This window comes from Phaseolus vulgaris, chromosome 11, assembly GCF_051622355.1.
Source record: "Phaseolus vulgaris cultivar YP4 chromosome 11, ASM5162235v1, whole genome shotgun sequence".
NCBI lineage: Eukaryota > Viridiplantae > Streptophyta > Magnoliopsida > Fabales > Fabaceae > Phaseolus > Phaseolus vulgaris.
This window is the reverse complement of record NC_143508.1, coordinates 45,148,197-45,162,280: the sequence shown is the minus strand read 5'-3', so window position 1 is coordinate 45,162,280 and position 14,084 is coordinate 45,148,197. Positions and strand designations below refer to the sequence as shown.

The following is a 14,084-nucleotide window of genomic DNA, read 5'->3' as shown; positions in this document are numbered from 1 at the left end:
TCTTCAAGATTTAGTATGTTTAGATTTTCTTTAAGTCAAGTTGAATGCTAATTATTTATTAAAAAAGAGTTTATATTCAATGTTTTGGGAAGAGAAAAATAAGGAAAATAAATAACATATGTTTGGTTTATAGATGTCTAACAAATGGAAATTGAAAAAAATAAAAAAATATCATCATAAATAATTTTTTTTTGTCATCCATTCATCCATTACATTTTAACCAATGTTTTTGAAACATTGATTACCATTACCTTATTATGTGTGACGATTGCTTAATTGTTAAACAAACATGTTTACGAACTCCACCAAAAACCATCATGAGATGTGAAATTTTCCTTGAATAAGTTTTGCTTTGGACCAACTCATGAAATGCTCAAACATTCCTTTTCTGCAAGAAATAACCTATTTGTGCAGGGTGGTAGTAGGAGAAGCATGTTTCCACTTTGTACTAGGCACTAGCTATTAGAGACTGTGAAATTCCTATATCTTTTTATAAACTTTGATAAGAAGCTTTGTGGAGACATACACGAAGACAACTTTTCATGCATATTTGTTGCAAACGATCAAGAGTCTATGAATGTCTCCAACATTTGATATTTATGAAAAAATTAGTAATGTAAGGGGCTTGATTATGTGCATATAGAAATTGTCATATTCATATTGGTAAGCAAACCTGGTTCTAATTGTGGTGATGGAGAGATCAAGAAGTTCATGTTCCTCCATGGAAATTGCTTCTATTATTCTTTTGTAGTAAATAACTTCATCATTTGGTATCAAGAGCTTTGGTCTTCAAGAGATAAGTGTCCAGTTCTTGAATTTTCCCATTGTTCTTAATTATTTTTGCTTGTTCTTGTATTGTTCTTCATTTGTACTAATTGCTTTTGAGTTTGTAATGTTTATTTCTTGTTTTTTTGTTCAACTCATTTAATTCCTTCCTTAACCAATCCTTGTGTTTGTTTTAGGATTCTATACATGGTTTGTCCTGTCAAATTAGTAGGAGCTTGTGATTTTGATTAAAATTTTTGTTTAGAGTCATGTTTAGTTCCTTTAAACATTCCTCAAAGTTATTATATATATTTTTTGTTTATTTTACTTACGTAGGAAAAATAAAATTTGAGAACCAAATATCTTTGTTTCATGTATTTGAGTTTATGTTTGTTACTAAATCATTAACAAATTTTTAAAGTAAGGTTCCTAATTGTTATGTATTAATGGAGACATATATGATTCCTTTTCTTGATGTTCTTGATTGAATCTACTTATTAGAACATGATGAACACATTGCTTGTTGAATTTGAAATTGAATTAGTATAATCATTGAGTTGCTTCTAGAATTATAAGTAAAAAATAAAAGGATAGTCTAAAAACATAGAAAAAAAGCAAATGAAAGAAAAGAAAAACAAATCAATCAAGAAAAAAAAGTGGAAAGGTTGAGACTCATACCTACTAATGGCAAAGAAAAACAAGCAACTAATACAATACAATGTTTTTTTTATGCAAACTTTCATACTTAGTTAATCTTTTGAATTAAATTCATGTCTTGTAACAAGCATTTTAGAGCATAAAAATTGTTTAATTTCAAACTAAATTTTCAACTTGTGTTGTGTTTGTGTTTTCACTCAACTTGCATTTTATTTTGTTTTGTTAATCAATTCTAGAACTTTCAATCATGAATTTCCTTTTTTGTGATAGCATTTAAATTTACCTTTAATTCTAGTTTGTCTTTCTTTGGAATTCTTTGAAGTATTGTCATCATCTCTATTCTCTTTGATTTTAACCAATTCTAATTCAACTTTTCTTGATTTTAGTTCTTTAAATTCTTGGAGTTATGTTAGTTCTATACGCTCTATTTTTTGAAACCTTTCTTATACAAATTTGAATTTTATCAATCAAACATAGTTCTATTAGTAATCAATTTACATAGGAAAGTATATTTCTTCCTTGAAATATTTAAGCGTATGTATAAAAAAAATTTGTACTGTATTTCAAATCAATTTCACAAGCACATTCCATTCTCAGTTTCAATTATTTCTTTTGATTTAAATCATTCTCAATTAATTTGTGGTATAAAAAGGAGTATAGAAAACATATAACACTCATTTGAGCATATATTGAATGTAAAATACTGAGTTTGAGAACTTCATTTTGAAGATCGTTCAACACGATTTCTGTAATTGTATGACTTGATCTTCGTCTGATGCGTTCCAGAGCTTTTTATCATCTGTCACTACAAAAAATTATGTATAAAGTGACGGTTTTAATATGGCGGTTACTAATAACCGCCACAATTTGCCGTATAATACGACATTTTACGAACCACCAGAATTATCCTTTAAATTGTGTCATTTTTAAGTGTCGCAATTATCCTTCATAATGAAATTCCCATTCCCGCGTTTGCTTTCCCTCCCTACACCATTTCTCTTTATTCTATTTTTTTTTTCTAAAACTGGTTGGAAACGTGCTTTCACAACCACTGTTACCTCCCACTCTCTTCCCCTTCTCTGCTAACTCACTCTCTTCCCCCTCTCTGCTAACGCGACCGCCAGAAACCCTTACACGACCTTGACGAAACCATAACACCATCTTCAAGAAACCCTAACGCTCATTCCTCTGTCCGCCATTGCCGCCTCCGCACAAGATTGTTTCAGGTTTGTGCTCGCGCGCCCTAACCCTTTGTCTTGGAAATTTTTTCGAAATCTAACTTTTGATTTTTGTTCATTGATTGTGCAACACGTACTCGCGACCTTCACTAACCCTTCCTCGGACGTTCACGAAACCCTAATGCTCACTCCTCAGTCCGCCATTGCCGCCTACGCACAAGGTTGTTTCAGGTTTGTGCTCGCGCGCCCTAAACCTCCATCTTCTGAAATCTATTGTGCTTTTGCTTTGTAGAGTGAATCAGAGTTTTGAATTTGATGTGCTTTTTGTTTGTAGATCGTAATCATGTTTTCATTGATTTTTTAAGAAATAGAAGGTGATTACTATTTGCTTTAATGGGTTGGGAGAAATGTATGACAATAACATTAAGAGTTACTAGAATGAAAGAGGTGTGTAATTTGTGAAAGGGCAAAGCAGATGATGGTAACGAAAATGAAGTATTGTTGAAATGTCTCTGTCTTTGTTTTTCCCTGTGACAACTGGTTGGATATACATCAACCAAGCGTAATTTCAGATATTAAAGTTATAAGATATGATGTTATTGGGGAAAAGTATTATTCGGAAAAAATAATATATATAACTATCTAAAAATTTGTCTGGCAGTGACTTAATTTAGTTTGAAATAGACTGCTATTTTTTAGTTTGACACTGATGAGAGGCACTGATGAGTGATGATGATTGGTTAGATTTGTAATAAAGTCTATACCTCCCCTGCATGTGAGATAGGCCCCATAGGGCATGTGCCTTGTTCTTCACCAAAATTGGCTTACGGATCATATGGGTTTTCGATATAATGCAGAATTGTCAAGCACTCTAAATATAATTGTCTAGTTACACAAAAAGGTTTTCGATTAGAGGACCACAATTGAGTTTACTAATGATAAAATTTAGACTCTAAATTATTGGGTGTTGAATCCTATGCCCTATATCAGCAACTACAAGTAGGAGTCCTAAAGCAATCCAAATGTCTTATATAAGATGGAGGGTTCTAGTTGAAACTAGAGCTGAAGATGGTGTGACTGTAAGCTTTGTTGCAGTAGAAAAGTGTAAGGAGGTTTAAGTGGTAATGGTTTAAGGAAACCTGGTGTAGGGGCTCATATTTCAGTGTTAAGGGTGTTGCTGAGATTCTGCAGAAGTAGTAGGAAAGGTAGCACGAGGATTGCCTTTTGTTGGCTGAGGTAATCTGAACCCAGTTTTAGTAGCACCCAAAGTCGTGGCTTTTGCTGGCTGTTGGGTGATGGAGTAACTTCTTTGTAGGGAATGGCTCTTGCCTTGGCCTATGAGAATGTGCTATAGAAGCTGTGAAATTAGAAACACTGATGTAAGAGGGGCAGAGTGGCTTGGTGGACCTTAGTAGGATCGTTTTTTATGCAGTAATGGTGTTGAGTGCCCTGGTTGTGGAGATGGCCTCGTGATAGAATGCTCTGCTCATGGTGTTCTAGAGTGAGGTGAGGTGGATGGTATGGTTTATGTGCAAGCTAATTTTGAATCTTGGGAGGTTATGGACAGGTAAGGAAGAGATATAAGTAGGAAGGTTCTGGAAGGAGGTGGAAGGCCTACTTTTTGTTCTGGTTAATCAAGGTGCCAAAGATGGAGCAAAAACAGTTTGTTGGTATGGACAATTTTGTTGGTTGCTGGTTCTCTTAGCTACTACGTTGGTTATCAAGCTAGCCAAAAATGGAGCAATAATCCGTGTAGTGCTTTTGAAGCTAGGAAAAGCCAGAGCACTCTTACATGCCTCCTGTCTTTGGTGCTAGGAGAAAAGTTGTTGTGGAGGAGGGGTTTGGTGCCTTAAGGACCTGAAGTTTCTCTCGTTTACTGAGGGGCCTTTAAGGAGACTTTCTGGCGTTTTAAGTTGTGTAGGTGCAAGGCAGGGGGCTCTATTTCTGGAGCTATTATGATGTTCATGACTTTTATGCAGATTTTGTGATGCTTCGGTGGTGGAAGGAAGTTGAAGGAATGATGTCAATGGCTTAATATGGTAGCTTGGGATGAAGAAGGAATAATGCTTGGGTATGGTAGTAGTAGAGTTTATTCTTGGAATCACTGGGAGCATATTTGCCAAGCTGCCAATCTCTCTACTTATATAGCAACAACCATGACAAATTAAAAGGTTTATAACCACTGCTTAGGCTTATGTCATGCAAATTTTTGCAGCAATCTTGGTGTGCTGGTTTTACCTGTTTAGGGTGTTCTGGTGCTTGGCAGCTTTTGAGGTGTAAACCTTACCATGAGCCAAAGTAATATGCTAAAGCTGCAAAATTTAAGAAGTGAGGTAATGTCTATCTAGACCGCTTCAAGGAGTGTTAGTGGAGTTTTACAACATCTTTTTCTAAAGGAGAATGGGATGGGCTTGTGATAGGGATTTACAGCTATGGCCCACAAGTGTAAAGGTGTTTTCGTCTTAGGTGGAGTAATGAGGTGAAGGATGGTAATCGTAGGAAGAATCACCCTGTTGGTTAGGTTGGAATGTATTGGTTAGTGATTAACTTAGCTTTAGAATAGACTGTTATTTTTTAGTTTGACTCTGTCCTATCTTTGTTAAACAATTTAAAGGGTGATTTTAGTCAACTTTCTTAAAAAAACAAATAAATTTTTAAAAAAATATGTATTTCTAAAATTTAAATTACATTATGAATCATGGTTCCTCTAGTGGTGGGTCTTCAACAAATGTTGAAGAAAAGGTAGACCAGATGGCAACTGAACTTGCAACTATAAAGAGCCAAATGCATACTCTACTAGCCTACATTGCTTCTAGACCAGACGTGCCGGAACATTTAGCTGCAATGGCAGCAAATTTTGTACAACCATCTATTAATGAGGTATAAATTATATACTTCAAATTTTATTCTAATACTGTTTTCATTTCTTTTTTTTTAAAATTGTCAGTTAACTATAAACATATTTTAACTTATTTCAGGCACCGGATGTTGGAAGTGATGCTCCATCACCAAACCAGAATATAAGATCAAGTGGAGGCAGTAAGACAAATTAGGATTGGAGTTTTAGTTCTAATATGTTTAGAAAGTGAAACAATTTATATTTTGACAATTTAATTTACTTGTTTGGATTAGTTTGACATTTTCAACTTTGTTCTTTAAATGAATGAATGAAGTCATCTTTTCATTATTATATTTCTCAATTTTAATTATATTATGAAATTAATTTATATTATAATTTAATTATATTATGAAACTTAATTGTGTATTGAAATTTAATTATAATATAAAATTAAATAATATTATGAAATTGATTTATAATATGAAATTTAATTATAATATTAAATTTAATTGTAATATGAAATTTAATTATAATATGAAATTAAATTATAAAACAGAATTAAATAAAATATTATAAATATTAAAAATAAAATTAAATATTTAATATTTAAATTATGACAGTCATAAAGGTTATCATAAACGCCATACTATACCGTATTAACTGGCGTTTATAACTGCCACAATTTATGTTGGAATTGGTTTACCAGTTTGAAAATTACGACATTTATAACTGACGTAAATTACACGCTTAAAACTGTCATATTATACAATGCATAATATGGCGTCTGCTACAACGATTCTCATTTGACTGCCACATTAAACTTTGTGGCGGCAAGAATGTTGGCGTTATGGGGTAACGCCACATATGTAAAATGTGGTGGTTATAAATGCCAGGTTATACGAAAATAACCGCCACCACATACACGTTTTTTTTTTTGTAGTGTGTCAATTATGTTAGCTTTCTCTAACATTATATAACAAGCTTGGTCCATTGATTTCTTTTGTAGACATCGTCTACCTTCTTAATGAGACCTTAATATAGCTCTTTCAAAGATTGAACATCATCTGGAGAATTCCTTGAGACATTGTCTGTCATTTCCAACTAGTATTATATTCACTCTTGTCATCATTTGTTACTTTGTGTAACATCATCTTTCACTTTTCTAAGACAATTGTCATATGTATTTATTGCATCATATGTGTTTTGGTAACTTTTGCATTCTTAACATTAGAGATAATCTTTTATATATTTTTGTTATCATTAAAACATGTTTGGAGTCTTTTATCACGAGATTGTCTAAGATTGATTATATTGTCTATAATCTTAACAATTTCTACTTTGCTGATATCTTGCTCGTCTTGAGTGTGTACTTGTTAACATTGTACTTTTGAATACTTTCTATTCTTGTATAAATTCGAACCTTGTAGCTTGAATAATCTATAATTGATGTTTGCACAAATCTCACACGGTTCTTCCCTATTTTCGTATTAGACGCTCAAAGAGGAAACTTCTGATTTGAAGATTTCTACGTGTCTTGAGTGTTTATTCTTTAATGTTGGTCTTCAAAATCATTCTATATTTGTAAATCTTTAATATTTGAAACTTGATTTTTCTTTCTTCACTATCTGCGCAAATCACGTATTGTAGCTCCTTCGTTTTCAAGTTAGATGATCAAAAAGGAAACTTTGACTTTGAATTATTTTGCATGTCTCAAGTGAGGTAAGTAATTTCTAGAAACAATTTGAACACCATAATAAATACTGATCATGATTTAAACAAATAGGTATCAATGAATCAAATTCTTTAAATTTTAGAATCATAAATTATAAAAACCTTCTATAACAAAAATTTCATTATTAGTGATATATTTTTTAAAAACTTTCCAAGTTTATATAAGTTTTAAACGTTTCAGACTTTAACCAAGTTTTCTTTTGTCAAAATATAATTTAAAAAAATGAACTAATACCAAGTTGAATATACCTCTATTTTTTGAAAACCTTCTATCTAAACATGGTAAACTTGAAATTTCTAATATTGATTTCTTTTGTATCGCTTAGGTGTATCAGTACATACACAAATTTATAATCATCATAAAATATATATTTCATTAAAAAACCATTAAGACAATCAATATATACAATTTTTGAATTGCTCTATTTTACCTTCAAAATACAAAAACTTTCTAAAATTAATTTATCAATTTATTTGAATGAAAACTATGATTTGTATGAGTTAATGTTATCAAATGATGTTCGAAAATAATCAAGTAAGGTCAGAAAAAATTTTAAGAACAGATCGAGTTTAGACACTCTATAATATGTTAGAATGTCTAACGAGTAGAAAATGAAGTGACTATCTAATATGCAGAAAATTAAGTGACTATCTAACGAGTTCATGGTAATTGTTTGTCTAACTCATCTTGTAATCTGGAATCGTCTAGCCTGTTGAGCGTCAAGAGATTGTCTAACTAGACGTATAACACATCTTTATACTGTGAGACCATCTAGCAGTCTTTGCATAATTAGACAGTCTAACACTTCTATTGTAAATTGACTTCATTTCCATGAACATAGAGACTGTCTAGTAAGCTTAACTCTGAGAGATCGTCTAACAATTTTAATACTGCAAGATTGTCTGACAAGTTTAATCTTAATAGATCGTCTAATGTTTTTGGCTAAGTCTACACAATAATAGCTTTGTTAAAAAAAAATCTTAGCACACCTTATGATATTTTTTTATCATGAAAACTCATACACTCTTTTATCATAAGACTGTTTAATAGGTATTAGATTGTCCAACCGGTAATATACCAGTTAGCGTCTTAATAGTATTAAGATAATTTCAATGGATTGAAATGATATTTTAAAATATTCTTAACAAAGGTCTTTAAAGACTGGAGTGAATATTTTAATTGGTTATGTCATCAAATCAATTTGTTAAAATTACTTAAAACCTCAAGTAATTATGTAGAAATATTTTAATTTGTTATAACTAATTTTTAGTAGATAAAAATCTCTTAGATTTTAAGGATGTTGCTATATGTTATATGTTATGTTTTTAACAAATTGAAAACTTTAACTAATCCATTATTCTTACCTTAAATAAAATCAATCTTATAATCCATTAAAATTGATAAATTAGTTTTTATAAAGAGTTTTTCTGTGAGGTTTTAAAAAACAAGAGAAAACTATTGAAGAACTTCCACATAGAAACATTTGTAATATTTGAGAGAGAAGCTTTTCTATGCAATTTTTTTTATCAATTATAGCTTCTCTTGAATATATATCACTAAAGGTATTTCAAAAAATCAAGAGAAAACTATTGAAGAACTTCCACATAGAAACATTTGTAATATTTGAGAGAGAAGCTTTTCTATGCAATTTTTTTTTATCAATTCTAGCTTCTCTTGAATATATATCACTAAAGGTATTTCAAAAAACCTTTTCAAACTCAAATTTAAATCTCAATTAAATACATTTTTGTTTTCATAAAATATCTTTTGCAAAGATATATCAATTAAGTTCATTGTGCTTTAGATAATGTTTTCAAAACATTAAAGCACTACATTGTGATTAAATATGATTTGTATAACTCATCATAATCAAAACACTGTTTAGAACACATTGAATAGTCATTTAAGCACATGTAAAAACTGAAATGATTAAGTATGGAAACTTCTCTGACACTTGTTCGTCCAACATATGATCTTCTTCTGTCATGTTCATTCGATCATCGTCTGGTCTATTAAGGCTCATGCTTTACTGTGTGTAGCTCGTTGATCAACATCGTCTGATGCATTTACCTTTGAGCACTTCGTGTTTAGATTGCACCTAAACTTAAGTATGATGCTTGATCCATTGAGTTATGTTTTCAGACTTCGTCTGCCTTGAGATCTATACAACCTGTTGCATCTAAGATATTCTCAAGGTTTGATTAGCCTTTTGATATCATCAAAACGTATTTGAAAGTTTCACTGATGGGATAATCTAAGATTGAATTGTATCAAGAAAGATCAACATCAACATAAAATTACTCAAGACACGAAAGAGGTATTCGTAACAAACATTTTCTTTTGGAGTCTCTAATGCCAAAATGATGAAGTGCACAACGAGAATTGTGTAGTCTTTAAGTATTGCATTTAACTAGCTTCAACGATCATCATTTCTGAAGACTATATGAAGGAATGAAGTTGAAGAAGATATAAGAAGTGAAGAACGATGAGGAAAGAAAATCAATTCTGATAAGATATAAGATTCACATATACTGCATATAAAGTATCTAATCATTCGGGTTGTGAGCTATCTATTGTAAATTATTCACTTTATGAAGTATACCTAATGAGTTTTTACGGTTCTCTCTTTGATATTGTTTTTCTAAGACTGGTGTACCTGAAAAGGTCAGGATACTTGTTTCCAAAAGTGTGCTAAAACTTGTTGCAACCTGTAATTGAATTTCAATATGTTATTTTGTATTCTTGAGATATCTTAATCAATTGAAATCTTAAAGAATTTCATTCTAAATATATTTTTTTAAGAAAATTTTGAAAATTCAATTATTCTTTTTTAAATTTGGTCTATCTTTTTAACAATATAAACACATAGGTAAAATGTTAAAAGAAATAGTGAAGTTAGTATTCAAGTTGGAATTGACATACTTAACGTTGAATATGTGTCATACACGGCAAAATCAAGAGTTAAAATTTCTAACACGGTAAAATTTATGAAATTGCATATCAACAAATAATTAGATAAAAGTGTAGAAAAATTGCATAATATATCAAATTAAAGTATTTATATAAAAGTAAAATGATAGTGGTCCCATTTCTTAGTTTTGGAGATTTGTGAAGATGTTGACAGATCTTTACAACAATGGAGGACTAAAGTGCAATAAACTCACATATTAAGGATTAAAAATATAAAAAACATGAGCAACATTTGGACGGAGAATCCAACCATTTTTGGAAGCATTACATTATAAAATTCTCCAAAAATGTGTTGTAAAGATAATAAAATAATGGGAATTTTTCTTTTCTTAAAATAGTTTAATAAAATCCTTAAACCCCTCCTAAATTTCATTATGCTTCATCATGAGGTCTTACTAGACCACCTAATTAGCTTCCCTATTTGTCAAAAAAGTGATCACAAACCGTGGAACTAGATGTCCTAATTGAATAAAAAGTGGTAGAAAAAATTTAGAAAACTTATTCTTGTCCATTTTTTGTTCATTGCATTGGCACAGTTGGGTCCAACCTAGATGTACCTAAATGACAAAACAAAGTCTAAAAGGTTGAAGAAAAGAAAAAGGTATTCATCTCATATTCTCTAATCTTGTTATTTATATATGGAATATTGTTTACAACCCAAGTTACTTTCTCTAAGAATGATGATCATGTCAAAAGTTCCACTTTCTCTTTCTCCATCTTTAGACCTTCTATTGTAAGTTTCTCATTCCTACTTCATTTCTAGGTTTCTCACTACAACTTCAAAATTTAAACCAACAAAATAGAAAATTAATAAAATATGGTGGAATAGCAAATTGCTTTCTAAATTTTTTATTTCAACTCTTCTTATTTGGTTTACAAGGATAATTGACAAGTTAAGAGAGGTGGAACAAATTTACTTTAATATTTGGAGAATGATATCTTGACACCAGTTTTATTTAAAAAATGATTGTTTTTTATTATTAGAGTGTCAAATATACTTTATTCTTAGTTTTATCTTGTAAGAGAAATTTATACGAATTTTAAAAATGTATGTTTTACATACTTTCACCTCTAAAATAAAAAAACAAAAAATCGTATAAATTGTGTGAATTTACATATATACCCTCCAAATTATAAAACAAAAGAATGATGATCCTTTAAACATAGTAAGAGAGTTTAAGATGTATAACGTAACATAATTGATTCCGAATATAACATAAGTCTTTTAGATTTTCTTAGTCATTTTAAAAATATTATTATAAAGAGTTATTTAGAATTTGCTTAAAATTCCTTCTCCACAAGTTCATAAAAAAATAAGAAAATAAAATAAAATTTACTTCTATATATGTCTGAGTAAATTATTATTCTTATTAAGTAATTTTATTCTAACATCATCTTTGAATAGTCTTTTGCTGATTTTATTACATGCATTTTGTGGTAATCAATTTTGTACAAATAACATTGTCAATTTGAAAATTCTTTTGGATAGTCACAAACTCACTACTGATAGAAGCTCATCAAATTTCACTGAGTCATAGATATCTCTTTTTCTTTTGCTGCGTTATTTTGTTTCATCTTTCTCCCCTTTGTTGCAATTTTGATGGGATTGAAACAACTTACAACCTTATTATCACTCACTTGAGTCCTTGTTTAATTGCTGCCATGCGAATTTTCTTTTATACTTCTCATAAATGTCTAGTATTAGTCATGCAGAGCAGAAGATGCAGAACCAGAACACCCATTGAAGAAAAAATCTTACCAATTAGATTTCTGCATAGTTTCATCAGTAATAAGGAGAATTAATGAAGAAAGTTTTAGTGATCACTGATCAGTACCTACATACATACTCACTAAGATGTAACAATTATTACAGACAAGGTACTGTCACTATCCATGATTTTATTTTGTCACTTGAAAACAAAAGAAAAAAAGCAAGAAAAAAAGGTCTCTACTTTGCTACTTTGATCTGAAAGGGATCATGAGACCTAGTACATTAACATGAATTTCCATCCAATAAGAGTGAGACAAGGAAAACCAAACCCCAAAACACATCACGGTGTGTCGTGTGAGTCTCTCAGAAACTATTAATTCAGACTAAAATGTTGCATAATTACTAAGTAGAGGGACCCTTTCAACCTTCAACCTTCATGGAGTTGACCCACCCACCTTCCCTTTGGGTACATCTATCTTTGATGAGAGGTATAGTGGGATACAGTAAAGTCCTTAGTAGAGACACTGTTATGCACCAAAAATATCTCCCAAAAAACTTGTCTCTTCATAACTTAGTCTTTGGTGGTTGGTGTGAAATTGAATCTACACACATGATCATAAACTTGGACTCGCGATTATTTCCTTTTGATGTGGTTTAGTAACAAACGTTGGAACATGAGGAGACAAATTTAGAATTAAAAAAAAAGGAAGAAAAGAAGAAAAAGTCATCTAATTGAGAGGAGAAAGAGATAGTAATAGCAGCAAAATCTAAGGTGGAAGGAAGACAAAGAGGGCATCGTCATCTTCATTTCATGGAAGGAAGGAAACAAAGTGTACAATTTGAGTAAGCTATGTACCTTTCAAATGATAAATCATAGCTTGAAGATGATGATGATGATACACAGAAATCTACTTTTCAGTTTGGGTTGATTTTTCTCAAGGTAACTGAGAAACTCTAGGTGAAGTGACAGGGAACAATGGCAAGAGTTGAGGCTGAAATTCTCTTAGAGTTGACATGGGAGAGGGATGCAGGTAGAACCCTTTTTCAGCTATGGCTTTCTCTTCCTCTGAGGAGGAGCTTCCAAGTGAAGGTGAAGACTTGTCAAAAGGGTCATCATTCAATGGAGTGACAGGGCTGAGAGTGAGGGAGGGGAAGTCAAGCAAGCTTGGGGAGAGGATCTCTGCCTTGTGGGGTGAGGAGGAGAAGCCTGAGCTGTGTGCAAAATTGGGGACCAAGGTGTTGATCATGAGGGTGTTCTTGAGGTTGTTGTTCCTCCTTTCATAGAGCTTGAACCCTTGCTGCTTGTTTGGTGTTGTTTTCATGGGAGGGATGTTGAAGGTCTTGGAAGATGGTGGTGGAATTGGATCTTGTGGCTTGGTGGAGTCTGCTGAGCCAGTGAGCATTTGAACTACCTGTTTGAAAGAGGAAGTGTCAGCTTGAACAAAGGTGGTGGGGTAAGGGGTGCAGTCAGATCTGGGGAAGGATTTTGGTGTGGTGGGGATTTGGATTCCAATGCTATTATTACTGGTGCTGTTGATGCAGTTGTTGCTGAGATTGGTCCTTGGTGAGTTCATGGAAGGTGGGGTTTCTGTGTCTTGGAGCCTCAAGCTGATTTCCATTGATTGGAGGAGGGTGAAGTGATGAAGGTGTGAAGAGAGATCAAAAGGGTGAGGGTTGGTTTGGACTTTGGATGAACATTGAAGAAGAAGAAGAGAGATAGTAAATGGAAGAGTGAAAAAGAAGACTTGTTGGTTGGTTTTGATTACTTTTCCTGTTTTGTTTAGTTGAAACTTTCTTCTTTCTTCACACTATTCTTTTATTATTATTATTTTTTATCATTTTCTTATGCTGATGATGACATATTCTTTGTCTATAGAGAAGTGTAAGTAATTTAACTTTGGTCTTTTGGTGGGGCTTGGAAGTGTGGTTGAAGAGAGAAACAAATGGCTTTGGGATCAATAAATAAAGATAGAAAAACAGAAAAAGGAAGATTAAAAAGTCTTGTTTACAGCTGGTCCATACAAATTATGAATTTTAATTATATAAACTAAACTTTATTCTCCCTCCATTTTTAAAATACACTATATTTTTTTTATAAAATTAAGATAACAAATAAATAACTCTTTTACTAAATTATTTTTTACTGTTAGATGAAAAGTTGATGTGCCCTTTCTTGTTTAAAAAAAGTAGCTTTTACAAACAGTGTTTTCTTTCTTACACAAGAGTATTTGC

General features: G+C 31.6%; 1 protein-coding gene across 1 annotated transcript; it reads right to left on the bottom strand.

Moving 5' to 3' along the window:
• Positions 1-11,882: 11,882 nt before the first annotated feature.
• Positions 11,883-13,642, bottom strand: LOC137828317 (VQ motif-containing protein 4). Its single transcript, XM_068634838.1, has one exon. The coding sequence runs from the start codon at positions 13,469-13,471 to the stop codon at positions 12,788-12,790; it is 684 nt and encodes a 227-aa protein (XP_068490939.1). The 5' UTR covers positions 13,472-13,642; the 3' UTR covers positions 11,883-12,787.
• Positions 13,643-14,084: the final 442 nt, after the last annotated feature.

Bases quoted from the DNA above. Each gene is read 5' to 3' on its own strand.
- LOC137828317 (XM_068634838.1), bottom strand. From the start codon at position 13,471: ATGGAAATCAGCTTGAGGCTCCAAGACACAGAAACCCCACCTTCCATG.